Here is a 16,190-nt window from a genome sequence, read left to right as displayed (position 1 = left end):
GGTTTGACAACCCCAACCGGGCTAGTCGCTCTAGTATCGTAAACGGTTGCATAGTACTTCATTTTTACTACACTTGGTACAGTGTAGGGAGATTTCATAATAAAAGGGAATATGCTACATTAATTGTTAAGTATGGTTACCGAAACGCTCAACAACTTATAGAATACTTTTATACACTTGCGAGTGTACATATATTTATAACTATGAAATCTTGTGGTCTATATTTATATCGATGCTAAACCTATATATCTCACCAACCTTTGTGTTGACCGTTTAAGCATGTTTATTCTCATGTCCTTAAGAAAGTCATCCGCTGTTGCATTATCTGAGCAAGCTGTGCATGGAGTCTCATATTTTTTTTAAATGAAGTGTTGCATTCAATAAAACCTTTGTCATGTATTATATTCGACGGTTATGTCACGTGTGTAGTATTTGGAAACCGATGTATTATGGGGATTATTTCTTAAATAATCGCCCACTTGTTTAAGACATGCATTATGTATAATAATTGTGTGCGTTTTATGAAACGAATGCAATATCTTTTAAAACGTATCATATAGAGGTCAAATACCTCGCTATGGGACCAATGAATAACGTACTGCGTTTATAGTAATATGGACGGGTAGTTTCAAGATGGCTTTAGAATCTCATGGTTTTCGTAAGCGTAAACGGATTCGTGTATCTGGTTCAAATGCTAGTGATTGTGGTGGGAATTTAGAGGGTGGGAGGAATGATTCGGGTCTTGATCCGGGTCGGGTAGGTTTTGAATTTGGGCAAACGAGTATAATGATGGACATGTTAGATTCGGGTCGGGAGGAATGCTTGATAGGCAATGAATCTGGTGGGACTGAGTTGATGGATAGGCCTGGTGGGTCTGGTTTGGGCCCAGATTCGGTTAACGGGTCTGTTGAAGCTGGTGGGTCGAGTAGAAGTTTTAGTTTTTTTGAAGAGGCGGTGAAAGATATGGAAGGCTTGGTTAGAGTGGAAGGTAAATTAATTGGATCGAAGACGCTTCCGAAGATTAAAGAGGGGATGAGAACTCGGCTTAAGAAAGGTAAAGGGGTGGTCGTTCGTAGGTCTAAGTTTGATGGGTAAATTTGTTTGTTCGCTAACGTGTTAGTCTTTTGTTCTTTATTATGTTTGTGAGTTTGTTTGTAGAGGTTTTCGTGTGTTGGTTGGCCCGGTGCCCATGTTTGTAATGCTGTTCCGAGACTTCATCTATTTGATGAATGTTTCGAGTTTTATAATAGTTACGGTTTTTTTGCTAAAAAAAAGAAGAAGAAAAAAAAGAAAAACCGACTCTTAGTATTTGACATTCAATATCAGTTTACGTTATCCATATATCATGTTTGTTCAAGGACCCATTTGTTTAATTTTTTATTTATTTATTTATTTATTTATTTTTTATCACAAACTACTACTCAAATTGTATAGTAAATCATTGAGTTTAAAGATTGGACTCATATATTTTTAATACTAATAATTTTATTAAAGTAAACGATTTTTTTTTAAATACCACTTAAATTTTTCAGGTCACTATTGAATTTTAATTCTAGAATCGCCATTAATTCATGCTAACAATAGTAAGGACCTTTCTTTTTTACAGCTTCCGTTATACCTTTTAATGGTGTTGATCAGAATCCTAAATTTTTTTCTTCTTGTTTCTACAAGTTTGGTTTGGGATTTGGTTTTGGATTTCATAAAAGCCCATTACATGATCCTAAACTATTTGACATGTTTTCTATTATAATAACAGGAAAATTCGTCAAAATGCTTCTAAATCTCAAAGTATTTAACAAAACGCTCTTAAATTTTGTAATTGTAAAAATATCCCCACACCACGCACCATGCTTGGTGCTTAGTGCGTGATGCGAGTTGCGTGTAAGATGAAATGAATCAGCGATCATGAATCACGCACCGAGCACCATGCCTCACACCATGCACCGTGCTTGGTTCTTGATGTAAGTTGCGTGTAATCTTAGATGATGCCTAAGAAGTGATCAACGATCAAGTAGCACACACCGTGTTTAGTGCTTGATGCAAGTTGCGTGTACCTTGGACGATGCCGTAGAAATTTCAACGATCAAGTACCACACATCATGGACCATGCTTGGTGCGAGTTGCATGTACCTTGAACGATGTCGTAGAAATGATCAATGGTCGGGCACCACACACCGAGCACCACACACCGTGCTTGGGTGCTATTTGTGTGTAACATTGGACGATGCCTTAGAAATGAATAACGGACACGCACCACGAACCGTGTTTGATACTTGGTTCGAGGTATTTTTACAATTTTGTAATTTTAAGGGCATATTGATAAAAAGAGTCATTAATTAATCCTATATACTAAAAGGAGTCAACAAATTGGTCGTTTAGTTATCCAAAAGAACCTACTAAAAGGAGTCAACAAATTGGTCGTTTAGTTATCCAAAAGAACCAAAACGACATCAGAGGGAAAAAAAAAAACAACCCACCTCCCTCAACTTTTTCGAATTTACGCTTTCACCCCTTAAAATAGGGGTTAAACTTTAAAATTACTAATTAATTAAAAAATTGAAATAAACTCCACCCAAATTTTCAACGGGCCATATCTTCACGCTCGACACGAGTTAAATTTTTCCGGCACCACCGACCAACTCGAAAAAAAATTACGAGCACAACGAAACTAGGTACATTTGAAACGGACTCTTTTTAAAGAACGTTAAACAAATTTCGGACTATCTTATATACGTGTACATACACGTGCAATATCAGCTCAAACTAACAAAATCATATCGATGTTCCCGTTCCCCTTTTTTCCCGCGATCTTCCTGCCATGGAACACGTGCTTTCAACCGTACCCATAACAATGTGTTTTTAATTCCATACATACATATTGCTACATAAAATATGAATATGAATATGAAACCTGAAAGTCTCCGCCGCATCGCGCGAGGCGGTATTTTTCTAGTTTTCACTAATTTCCTTATAATAACGTTCATGATTGGTTATGATAAACAAGGCCCAAAACAGTAGCCCATATAAGAACAATGCATACAACTTTTCCGACACGCGGCCCACTAAACCCGCGGGACCATACAAACCGCCATACACCACCGCTTCAGACTAACATTCCCCCTTAGATAAATTAAAGTTTTCTTCTTCGTCAATCCCCTTTTTCCCGTTTTCTTTCTTTATTAATCCAAAAATCTCACTCTTATTTCGAAGCCGATTTTGAATTTCTAACACAACAAGGTGCGTTGATATTGCTTCTTCGTAATTTATTCAATTAATTAATCTGTTCGCATGATATATATGTCGTTAATTGCATATATTTTGCTTATTAATTCACGAATCCTCAATTTTTGTTGATCGCAATGATCTCACAATCATCTGCCTTTTATTTGTGGTTTTTTCGCGCTATTATCTAATTTAATAATCTGATTATTTGCTATTCTTATCATTCTACTTCGTGTAAATTTGCAATTTACATTATGGTTTGGTGCCGGATCATTATTTATCATAGAAAAAGCTAATTTAGGTTATATTGACTGACTATACTTACACAGCTACACGTTTACGGCTTTACGCGTATTGGTACATACGTTCTAGATGATGTTGCGATGACAATTTAGGTTGAAAATAGTTTTGAAGTAGGTAGATAGATGCCCTAGTATTAAAACTAGATATATGATTAATTTGTTGTAACATCTGGTTCTGTGCCTTAGTGGATATGGTGTATTAGATGCAAGTTAAAATGTAGTCTGGTAGTCTGTTTTTAAGGCACGTTTTTTCGAAGTGATCCTGAAAGATCCGTCTACCTTGTTGAAGTTAAGAACTATACACTATTAGACGTATGGACAGTGGCGGATCTATGAATGTTAGACATTGGTGTCACTGGTTAAAAACCTAAAAAAATTTCTACAAGATGACTTATTTCAACGGTGCCACCCAAAAAATTTACACTATCCACTTGTGTCACTAGTTAAAAACCCAAAAAAAATTTCCACTACATCGCGTATTTCACTGGTGTCCTGACCAAATGGGCCTGCTGGAGCCTAAGGGGATGAGGATACTTTGGCCCCAAGTTATCTATTTTATTTTAAAATTAGGATTGCTTTTGTTTACTTATTTACTTTGTTTCCTTATTTATTTTAGGGTTATTTACTTATAAAAACCCGTATGTATTCAGTTGAGGAACAACTTACTGATCAATAAAAATTACAGCTTTTAGCTTACGTTTTGTGCTTGATTTAAGCATATCTTTCTTGTTTGCGGAGAGCGATTGTCTCCTCAACAATCTCGTCCGCATTATGTCCCGTGCTACCATTAGGCATATACTAGGTCCGCTCCTGCGTATGGATGTATGGATCAGGCAGTGTTGCTTTGAAGGAAATTGACAGTGGATGATGGTGTGTTCTACACATGGTGTAGAATACTCGTAAGATTGTAGATTTTTCACTATTCTGAGTAATATTATGTGATAAAGTATTTGAATAGAGTCTCTTGAATTAGTGAATTGCGGCAATACGGTTGTCTAGGAAGGGGTATCTAAATGGACAAAACGTGATTTTAATTACTTTGTAACATAATTGGTATATTACACAGTTTCAATATGACGCACTACATATGCTCTTATGATGGATTTTTGATACATTTAGATGTATATACATCATTGTTCCTCTTACGATTTGTCTAATCTCATGATTTGGGTGTTCACATATTTGCGTTTCATGTAATTGTATCGGGCCCCTTTGTTACTGACACTATGACATCATTAATACTCTGGTTGAGTAGAAGATGCCTCATTGGTTGTCTGAATGGAAATTTGTACTGTTGCTGGATATAATCTGTCTTGGGACTTCATCATAATCCAATCGATGTTATTAAGTCTTAGGAAGAATATGTGAATGAAATGGTTACTGTCTGCTGGGAATTTGTTTAAAGTCTGAAAATAATTGTACTCGTGCACATTTCTGATGTTTCAAGTACCTCGTTGCAGCTCAAAACAAGCCACTAGTACTGCAAAATGGTTAGAGCATACTCACAAGAACACACATACAAACACCCATGGGAGCGAGTCACGTCTGCTTCTTGGCGCAAGTTTGCTGATCCTGAGAACAAACGCACCTTATCTCACATCCTAGAAGTTGACACCTTGAACCACAAGCTCGACTCTGAATCGGGTAAGCTCTACACCACCCGCGCGCTCACTGTCCATACTCCTGGACCATGGTTCCTTCGCAAGATTGTCGGTCAAGATATTTGTCATTGTGTCGAATCAACCATGGTTGATGGTAAGACTCGGTCAATGCAACTTGCTACAACAAACATTAGTCTACAGAAATATGTGGAGGTGGAGGAGAAGATCAGGTATGAACAAACATGACAAAATGGGCAAGTCGGGCGGGTTGGATAAGTAATTCCAAGTCAAACGAGTTAATTTTGCGGTTAGGGTTGGGCCTCGCTGACCTTTTACTTAATCTTGTATATACTTTTTATATCAATTACTATAAATAAGAGGGTTTAGGATGTTTTTATATATCTGAATACACATTATGCCACTTCTGACCATTTGAGCCCGTTTGACCACTTTCACCTAGTGTTATATTGGCCATTCTATTAAGGGTTAAAACTACAATACAAACGGTCATGTACTTTAATTTTTGTTCCAATGTAGGTTTATATACTCAATTTTTTTTTAGTGTAGGCTTTAAACTTATTGTTTACGTGTCATCATCAACATGTATAAAGTTTTGGCCTATATAAAGTTTTGACCTGATAAAGTTTTGTCAAGCTTACGTGGGCAATGACTTGGCGCATATGTGGCATCTTAGTGGAATTTTATTGAGTGGAGAATAAAGTTACTAGGATTTTTTAAAACTTTAATTTCATTATGGATATTTGTAACAGGACGAAGAGGGTATTTTTACTATTAAGTTACAACACAATTGAAAGTTAAAATTGAACACTTCCTTTTAATAAAGTTATTATTGTTATAATTCAGTAGGCTTATAACTACCTTTAATGGTTATAAAAACAAAGAGAGAAAAAGAGAGAGAAGAAAGAGAGAGAAATATTGATATTGATATTTCAAGAGAAATGGTACACCTTAAATGGTTACCATACATGTCTATTTATAGTATAAAATATTACTATGCAAGAAATATAATAATAATAAAATTAACATCCAATCTAGATATTTTATAACACAATCTAGATATTTTATAACACTCCCCCTTGGATGACAATTTTATTAGAGAATAACTAGTACTGCCTCGTTAAAAACCTTGCTAAAGAAAACTTATTGGGATAAAACTTTAGCTAAGGGAAAAAGAGTGCAGCATAAAGTTGACTCCCCCTCAAGTAGGCAACGCCTGAGTTGTTACATCTTCTGAACATGCCTCATGCCAATATTATGAACGTGTGTTCTGAAAATAGCAGTTAGCAGTGCTTTGGTATAAAGATCAGCAGAGTTGTTGATTGAACGTATCTCATTTTAATCTGGTTGTCTTTTACGATATCTTGAGTATATGAGAAAAATCTGAGGTTTTCATCTGAAACTGTATCATCTAAATCTTTTATGTACAAGTTTGGCCCTCGTGATTTGTCTACAGTCTCCTTCATGGTTTGTTCAAACCGTTGTTTCAGTTCTTATTCCCTTTCAGTCTTTTTCTGAGCCTTACCAATATACCATTCTTTTCCATCAAACTTATGACCGTTAAGACCGTTTATAGCTTTAGCGCCTCGTCAGCATTTATGTTTTGTTCTGTCATTTTTGATACTCTTCTTTCATTTGTATTATGTAAGCTGTATTATCTTCATAGATAGTTGTTACGCTTTTATAGCGTTCTAGTCCACAAGAATCAATAATGATTTGTATCATTGATCTTAACTAAAATCATTCCCGAGTAGCTTCATGTAATGCAATCACTTCGGCATGATTTGATGATGTTGCAACAAGTGTTTGTTTTGAGAACGTCATGATATTGCGGTGCCTCCATTTAGGAATACATATCCAGTTTGAGATTTAGCTTTATGTAGATCGGATAAATAATCTGCATCTGTATAACCAAACAAATCTTGTTTCGAGTTGTTAGAATAAAATAATTATAAATCAGTAGTTCCCCGAAGGTATCAAACTATTTGTTTGATCCCATTCCAATGTCTTTTGGTAGGGGCTGAGCTGAACCTTGTCAACAAATTAACTGCAAAAGAAATGTCAGATCTTGTATAATCTATAAGATACATAAGAACCTCAATTGCACTAAAATATAGAACTTCCGATCTGTTAAAATTTTCATGATCTTCGCAGGGATGAAATAGATCAGTGTCAATATTGAGTGATCTAACAACAATGAGTTTGTCTTTAAAAAAAATGTTTTAAAATCTTTTCGGTATAAGTTGTTTGATGTACAAGTAAACCATTAGGCATATGCTCAATTTGCAATCCAAGGTAATACTTGGTTTTTTCAAGATCTTTCATTTCAAAATAATTCTTTAGAAGTTGAATGATTTCATAGATCTCTTTATTTGTTCATATGATGTTAAGAACATTGACATAAACAACTACGATCTCATATTCGAACATTGTTTTTATAAAACATACGTGCAAAATAAGTTTATATTTATACCCTTTTTTTTATCAAGTAGTCATTTAATCGGTTATACCACATACGTCCCGTTTGTATAAACACATTAAGAAATCTTTGTGATTTAATGGAATATATTCCCTTAGATTTTACATTAGATGCTTATGATACCTTAACCCTTTAGGTATATTCATATATATCACTATTAAGTGATCCATACAGATAAGTAAGCAGTAACAACATGTATGAGATGCATTTAAATAACTACCAGGTTGATTAAGTATCTAATAAGTAATTGTATCCATTACAGGAGGATAAGTTTTCCTCCTAATTCATTTATGGTCTTTGTGGGAAATCTTGAGTTACAAGTCTAGTTTTGCCTTGTAACTTCATTTGCACATTTCTTTTCGGATAAAAATTCATTTGTATCCCATACGTTTCACATCTTTAAAAGTGATAACGATTGATCCGAAAACTTTTCTTTTATCGAGCGATTCTAATTCAGCTCGTATTGCTCCTTTCCATTGAGCTCAATCATGTCCATTTTGTATATTCAATGACAGATTTTCGTTCCAGATCATCATCTTTATTCATGATGTCATTGTAACATTATATGAAAATATCTCATCAAGATTTTTCATTTTATTTCGGTTCCATAATATTGCATAATTTATCGCAATTTATGTATTTACATTTATCAATATCCTCTGCAGAAGGAATATTGATTTGTGGTTCTTCTTGAACACTTTCTTTTACCTCATTATCAGCTGATTTTCTTTTCCGAGGATTTTTATTTTCGGAACCAATTGATCTTCCACGTTTGATGCGTGGCAAAGACTCAACAGTGACATTATTGCCAGCTTTTGGAATTTCAGTTCGAGCTGGAGCATTTATCGCTGGTATATATGATTTAGTCACTTTTTTATATCTGTAAATGCATAAAGTAATTAATTTGCAAGTTCTTGCATATGCATTATTTTTGAACTTTCGTTTCACATTCTTTTGTGCGAGTTCAATATACCTTAATTGATGTTCACATCATGAAGCATCATTTTATTTTTATTTTTATTTCTTCCCCTAATCTAGGGAACAATGTTTTATTAAAATGACAATCAGCAAAACGTGCTGTAAAAACATCACCCATCATGGGTTCAATATATCTTATGATTGAAGATGTTTTATATCCAAAATATATTATCATCTTTCTTTGAAGAACCATTTTATTGTGTTGTGGTGATACAATTGAAACATACACTGCACAACCAATGTTCTAAGGTGAAAATATTTGGCTCTTGGCCAAAATCAAGTAGTAAGTGAAAATATTTATGACTTCCACATGGTATAATGCGAATTAATGTCGCAGCATGTAAATTTACATGTCCACATATAAATATCGAGAGTTTTGTACTCATTATCAATTGTCTAGTTATTAGCTGCAAGCGTTTATCTATTGATTCAGCTAAACCAATTTTGTGTATGCACATGAGCAACTGGATGTTCAACAACAATCCCTGTAGATATATAATGATCATTAAATGCTTGAGATGTTAACTCACCAGCATTATCAAGTCTCATCCTTTTAATGGTGTAATCAGAATAATGTGTTCTCAATTTAATAATTTGTGCAAGAAACTTTGCAAATGCCATATTACGGCTTGATAACATACAAATATGAGACCATCCGCTAGATGCGTCTATTAGAACCATGAAATATCAAAATGGTTCACATGATGGATGAATTGGTTCATATACCTTACCTTGAATTCTTTCAAGAAACATTTGTGATTCTTTTTCACAATATACTTTTCATTAATCACCATATGTGCTTTCCATTAATCACCATATGTGTTTTTTTTTTTTATAAATCACCATATGTGTTTTTTTTATTTATCATATATCCTTTTCACCATATACGCTTTTAATCATATGCGCTGTGTTTTTCACCATATGTGCTTTTCATCATATGCGCTTTTTATGTGAATAGTAAATTAATTAATTTCTTTTTACTATTCATATGAATTAATTTCGATTTACTATTTTGTTAATTGAGTAATATATATACATCATATACTTGTGACTCCGAAGGCTCAAATGAATTTGACCATATAGTTATATGTTGTACATTGCACATTAATTTTCAGTAGAAGCTTTAGATGTATATTTTTTATTGATGAACTATTTGTTTCATATCTAGCTTAGGTAATTATTGTGAACATTTGGTCCCTATAAGAGCATTTATCTTTTAGACTTTTAGTTGATTTGTACTTGTCACAATTAGGGATAGCACCCGCGGGTCCTTGATGCGGATTCATTGTATCCATCACCCGTACCCGCGGATTTTTTTTAAGAGACATCCAATTGAACCCTTGTTCGTTGAAACAATTTGACTATATTTTTACTCCCCATTATTAAACAGGCCATTTTGATGCACACTCTTAAAAAAATAATTTGTTTTTTAAGTTTTATTATTCAACCTCCTTTTTTCAACGGTCACGTTTTTAACAAAACATTTGACAAGTTTGGAAAAAAGTTTTTTATTGATTATCATCAAAAGTTTTCTATTGTCACTCTACTGGATGGAATTATAGCATACAACCAAAATTGAAACCCAACACTACATAAGAACAAAAAGGTTGTTTTTAATTAACATATGTATATGTGTTAAACTCGGAATAATAATAACTTATTTTAGAAAATTAACATAAGACATGTTGAAACATTTTTGTCACATTTAGCTCATCAAGTCTAATACTTATCATTGATAGATTTTATCACGTCTAGGAGATGTTTACTTTTTTCTTGTATTAAGTCCTACTTTCATTTACCTTTGTTTGGAAAAAAGTTTTTTTTTTTTTACTTTGCTTTCCCCCTTTCTGTAAAACTCATTTAAACACTTTCTTTATTTTTTTTTTTAAAAAAAAACTTCCTTTTTTTTACGTTACCCGTAAATTATAAATATATAAAAAAAACTTTTTGTTTAAATTTTTTTTTCTAGTTTTTAAAAGGCCACTTGACCAATTTTTTAATTCTTTCACAACACCTGATATCGTGATCGTGACCTTTCACCAAAGCAAGAGATATTCTTGATAAACTAAACACGGACTCGTGTTTGAAATTGTCGGCCACAAAAAAATTCATTTGATAAAAGTATATATATTTTTTTTTAGTTATAGAAGGAGACCACTTCATTTTCAATACTTCATTTTTGACAAAAAACTATTCCATTTTACCATCCCCTTTTTTTTCTTACTTTAACTTTTAAGATATACTTTTAATAAAAATACAAACTACTTTTTCTTATTTTAACTTTTAAGATTTACTTTTAATAAAAATACAAACTACTTTTTGTATTTTAACTTTTAAGATTTACTTTTAATAAAAGTACAAACTACTTTTTCTTATTTTAACTTTTAAGATTTACTTTTAATAAAAATACAAACTATTTTTTTATTTTAACTTTTAAAATTATAAATTTAAGAATAAACATTAGTATGCGTGAAATAAATAATGATTAATTGCATAAGTAATCATAAATGTTAGATAACATATAAAGACCCCGTCGTATTCGTATTGATCGGAATTAATCTCGACCCATGGTACCGTGTTGTCAAATGACGTGTTGCGTACATAAAGTACCGTGTTGTCAAATGACGTGTTGCGTACAATCATGAGGTCTTATTAACATAAATATAAATGTTAGTTAAGTTAATAAGAGTTAGATTACAGAAAATATAATTCAGGTGGTATAACCGACCATATATAACTTAAATAACATAAATATAAATGTTAGTGAAGTTAGTAAAAGTTAGATTACAGAAATATAATTCAGGTGGTATAACCGACCATATATAACTTAAATAACATAAATATAAATGTTAGTGAAGTTAGTAAAAGTTAGATTACAGAAATATAATTCAGGTGGTATAACCGACCATATATAACTTAAATAACATAAATATAAATGTTAGTAGTCCAAAATTTGATATATTCGAGTCTGAAAATTATTAATAATTTCATACCTTGATTAGTGATTCGTGATCGTTTGAGATATCTTTTAATTACACTAAGCTTTTCGTGCTGATAACGTGTTATAATTCAGTAGGCTTATAACTACCTTTAATGGTTATAAGAACAAAGAGAGAAAAAGAGAGAGAAGAAAGAGAGAGAAATATTGATATTGATATTTCAAGAGAAATGGTACACCTTAAATGGTTACCATACATGTCTATTTATAGTATAAAATATTACTATGCAAGAAATATAATAATAATAAAATTAACATCCAATCTAGATATTTTATAACACAATCTAGATATTTTATAACAATTATAAGCTTTTAATATTGAATATTTACATTTATTTTAGCAAATCATTTTTTTTCTTTATTTCTCTCCTTCCTACTCATCCAAAAAAATGTCACATAAAATTCAAAAAATGCCAAATAATTAGTTTTACCGGTCCAACAGATTTCTGGTCACATTTTGTTTACATCAACACACATTTTAAAAGTTTATGACCTACGATGGTATTTTTCGGAAAAAAAACTGAAAGTATAAGACCTATATATAAGATTTAACTCTTCTATTAATTATTTCTAATTTGACATGTTGATAAACAAATAAGACCCAATTGATCTGTTTGATATAAATAGTTTGAACTTGCCACCTGTAGGTATGATCCACACCCAGACAATCCGAAAGAGTGGACGATTTGCAGGCAGGAAACGAGTATAAAGATAAAACCATTGTCGACTTTGGCATCAATGGCAGAGAAGATAGAACAAAAATGTGTTGAAAAGTTTCAGCAGAACAGTGCCAAGGGTAGAGAGGTGATGGAGAGGATGTGCAAGTACCTGGAAGCCGAATCGTCTTCCAGGGCCAGGGGTATTTCCGTCTAGTTGTATTTTGTGCTGTAATAATTGGACCTCTAATGTTCCAACTATGTAATCCAGCTTTTAAAGTTCAGTTCATTTCTAGTTAACGGGCTTTAGGACAAGCCCAATAATTTTCTATAATACATATGTTTGTTACTTTGTTATGCTTCCTTTTGTTTATATTTTCATATAATCGAATATTTTATATTTGATGTATCAACAAGATATGAACTAGTCTCTAGTTTTTAAAACTTCATCCACTAAAGTGGCGTTGTAATGTTGTCGTTTTGAGGTTTTGAAGTAAGGATAAAATTAGTATCTTGACGGTGATCAAAGTTACCTACCAGTGTTACATCGCATTTCATCTTACACTCGCCATTGTTCATTTTTCATATATATACTAGATTTAAGAGCCCGTGCGTTGCACGATGACTCTTTCACAAATAATCTCGAATCTTAAACTTATATATGCGTTGCACGAGGTTCTTCCGCAAACAATCTTGAATCTTAAACTGATATAGCAACTAACGATATTAGAGAGACAATGGCACACGTATACAAAACACATAACCAAGAGTTAGATAACACAAACTTTGTTTTAGTCATTACACATACATTAAGGAAAGTAAATAGAACATGTTCATTTTTTGTTTCTGCAAAAAAATTGAAAAGTGCAGAGTAGCAATATTTGCATAAAGATCAAAGCCTTTTGACCAACCCCCTTATGACTTCCATCTTGTAATAACAAACATAAGTTTGTTGCGTTTGAATCCAATGAGACATTCTTCTCAAGCCTTGTATCCTTTTGGCCAACCCCTTGTGACTTCCATCTAGATTTAAGAGTCTGTGCATTGCACGAGGACTCTTCAACAAATAAACTTGAATTGTAAAATGTTATATTAATTTATATATATTACCCATCCATGATAAATAAATGTTGTTATAGCAAGAATTGTTCAAGTGATTCTATAGTCAAAATAATTCACGTTGTTTATATTATTAGCCCATTTACTTATAATTCGCTTAAGAACCTTGTTCTGGACATATCAGCATGAACATTGAAATCATAAAAGAACGCCAAATTTTTAGGCACGAGGTTATCTTGAAAATGTCAATTTACATGTTAAGATTGCTTTTGATTTTACAGATAATAACATGTAAAGAAGCAGCACTAAGTACTCAAACCTTTTGATCACAATTTAATTCAGTCCAAAAATCATCTATCAATCAAAATCTATACTAAAATCTTTAAATAACATGCCAAAAACATAAATGGGTCAAGATTGTCACCTTCATAGAAATACATCCAATTGCTGAATCATCATTTCAACAGCCTTGAGAGGAGGGATAAAAGTGAGATATTTATGTTTAACACCATTTATTTCCAAGTTTCGATTCTGAACTGCGATTTTTTCACTATCTTTGATGAATGGATAAACTGTCATCTGTTGGTATTCACATTCACTGGTTGAAGCCGGAACCCACAAACAATCAGATGCTATGTAAAAAACAAAGCTAAGATCGCGTAGGACAGATGTACTCGATTTAACAATTTATTAAAATAAAGATACCATGCCCAGTAATGTAATTGTTGCACTCTACGTTTTTCTGGAGTTGCATAAAAATATCAATACCCCTTAATTCTTCGAAGATCAACAGAGTTAGATCACTCACCTGCAAATTAATAAACAAACACGAAATCTGAGCATAAGTCGAACATCTTAGAAGCAATGAAGATACTTAAAATGAAGCTTGGAGATGACGACCAATTATAATGCTCCAACTGATGGAGTAATGTTTAGGCTAATTAAAGTCAACATGCAAACTTGTACATGAAAAGAAGCTCCGAAATTCAAACAACATGTTTACCTAAAAGTAAAGTTTGTGAATATGATGCAAGTCCATGCTCAGAGTAGGGGACATAACTGGTGGATTAGACAACCTGCAAGGATTGTAATGTGCATAAATCACCATTATACCACACACAAAATTAGTATGATCATCTTACATAGAACAGGAGTTCAATAGTTTAACCTTAAAGTAATGCAGTATATAATATATCTAATAGTATTTCAAACATATGTACAACAACATAATTAGATACTCTATATAATTCCAAATCCCTTTAAACTTTCAGGTTACTCGATTACCTTATCCAAATTTCGATTTTGAAGTAAAACAACAAAAGTATTCGTAATTATACTGTCACTTCAGTTTGTCATTACTTACGTAAATGCGGTTTGTAGTTGGAGATTTTTTTTACCTCAGAACCATTTGAGTTTTAACATGTGAACTGATTTGGGTTTTATCATTTGGGTTTTAACATGCAAATTATCAATAAAGAAAACTTATTTGGGTTTTATCATGCGAACTTAGAGAGTTTGAAACACTTTCAAAGCTCATACTTTTTACCAAGAGCACATTGATTAACCTGAACTTCTATTAAGACTTGGTTTATTATTCACCCATTTATATACAAAGCTATAAAAAAAAAAGCTCATACTTTGGCACCCATTAAAGTCATTTGTCTTGAATGGATAAAAATTTATGTATTTTTGAAACGAAACAAACAATTTCTAATATCAATTTTATTATGCCCAATACGGCAATACGTAAAACCACATGACATAATCAATTAAGACAAACATTTAATCAAACACCTTGTATGCTTAATTATAAACCAAGTTACAATAACATAACTATTACCAATTCAATACCTATTTAGCAATACAATCTAGATAAGTATCATGAAACAACTATAAACAACCTCCATCGATCTCCATAGATGCCGTTTTAAGTCAGGTTTTCAAATATGTGAGTTAACAAAACTATTTAAATTTTGTTTACAACAAAGAATGATTGTCAATAATTTTTTTATGCAGTATATTTCATATACTGATGGCACAATTTATATGTTTATCTCACAAACAATTATTGATCTGCACATATATGTACAATATCCGATATATCATGCAAGTCAAGTATCCATATATTGCATAGCTTTTAATCAAGTTTGATTTTACACCAAACAACATGTTTTAAGTATCCCTATATTACTTAATCACGATTTTACACCAAAATCTAACATCAAAGATTAATAAACTTCTACACCAAAAATCAACGAAATTACATGTCTTTAATAAGAAAAATCCAGAAACATAACAAATCGAATATTATTTAATAACATTATGATAACCTTGAAACTTACAGATCGTAGAGGATTATTGAAATCGATGATATAAACTAATTTTTTGAAGTAGCCATAATAGTTTTAATCGAATGGTATGTCACCGGCGCAACTCGAAGGAGATTATATAATCGAACGAACTGCAATTGAAGGTGAAATATAAACTGAAGGAGATGATAGCATGTAATGGGATGCAATCAACTGATCGATTTTCTCGGATTGTTGTCTGGTGGAATCGTTTGAGGTTTAGGGTTTATAGTAGATGGGTGGTAGAGCCGCTGCAGGAGAAGAGAGCGTATTAATGTTTTGGGCGTATTAATTAGTTTTAATTGTGATTATGTTAGAGATTAACACGTCAGAATACAAGATTAAGAGGAGATTATGGAGTGACACATCAGCATAATCTTCACGATTTATATAGAAGAAAATCAACGAAATTACATGTCTTTAATAAGAAAAATCCAGAAACATAACAAATCGAATATTATTTAATAACATTATGATAACCTTGAAACTTACAGATCGTAGAGGATTATTGAAATCGATGATATAAACT

At 32.4% G+C, this 16,190-nt stretch overlaps 1 protein-coding gene and 1 long non-coding RNA gene across 2 annotated transcripts; one reads left to right on the top strand and one right to left on the bottom strand.

Annotated features, from left to right (window-relative positions):
- The first annotated feature begins 3,120 nt into the window (after positions 1–3,120).
- On the top strand, positions 3,121–12,611 carry LOC139862580 (uncharacterized). The gene is made up of 3 exons (XM_071851197.1): positions 3,121–3,237; positions 4,985–5,355; positions 12,246–12,611. The coding sequence occupies exons 2-3, from the start codon at positions 5,012–5,014 to the stop codon at positions 12,469–12,471; spliced, it is 570 nt and encodes a 189-aa protein (XP_071707298.1). The 5' UTR covers positions 3,121–3,237; positions 4,985–5,011; the 3' UTR covers positions 12,472–12,611.
- A 392-nt stretch (positions 12,612–13,003) lies between these two features.
- On the bottom strand, positions 13,004–15,956 carry LOC139863023 (uncharacterized). The gene is made up of 4 exons (XR_011764364.1): positions 15,656–15,956; positions 14,317–14,389; positions 13,738–14,121; positions 13,004–13,311 (listed from the first exon to the last, which is right to left on the bottom strand). It is a non-coding gene; the product is annotated as an uncharacterized lncRNA (long non-coding RNA).
- Positions 15,957–16,190: the final 234 nt, after the last annotated feature.

Source organism: Rutidosis leptorrhynchoides, chromosome 8 (genome assembly GCF_046630445.1).
Source record: "Rutidosis leptorrhynchoides isolate AG116_Rl617_1_P2 chromosome 8, CSIRO_AGI_Rlap_v1, whole genome shotgun sequence".
Classification (NCBI taxonomy): domain Eukaryota; kingdom Viridiplantae; phylum Streptophyta; class Magnoliopsida; order Asterales; family Asteraceae; genus Rutidosis; species Rutidosis leptorrhynchoides.
This window is presented reverse-complemented; position numbering and strand designations above follow the sequence as displayed.

What these genes read in the sequence shown, in the direction of transcription:
- LOC139862580 (XM_071851197.1), top strand. Translation starts at nt 5,012, where the DNA reads ATGGTTAGAGCATACTCACAAGAACACACATACAAACACCCATGGGAG. An exon ending in GAGGTGGAGGAGAAGATCAG is followed by an intron (nt 5,356 to 12,245) that starts GTATGAACAAAC and finishes TGCCACCTGTAG; the next exon opens with GTATGATCCACACCCAGACA.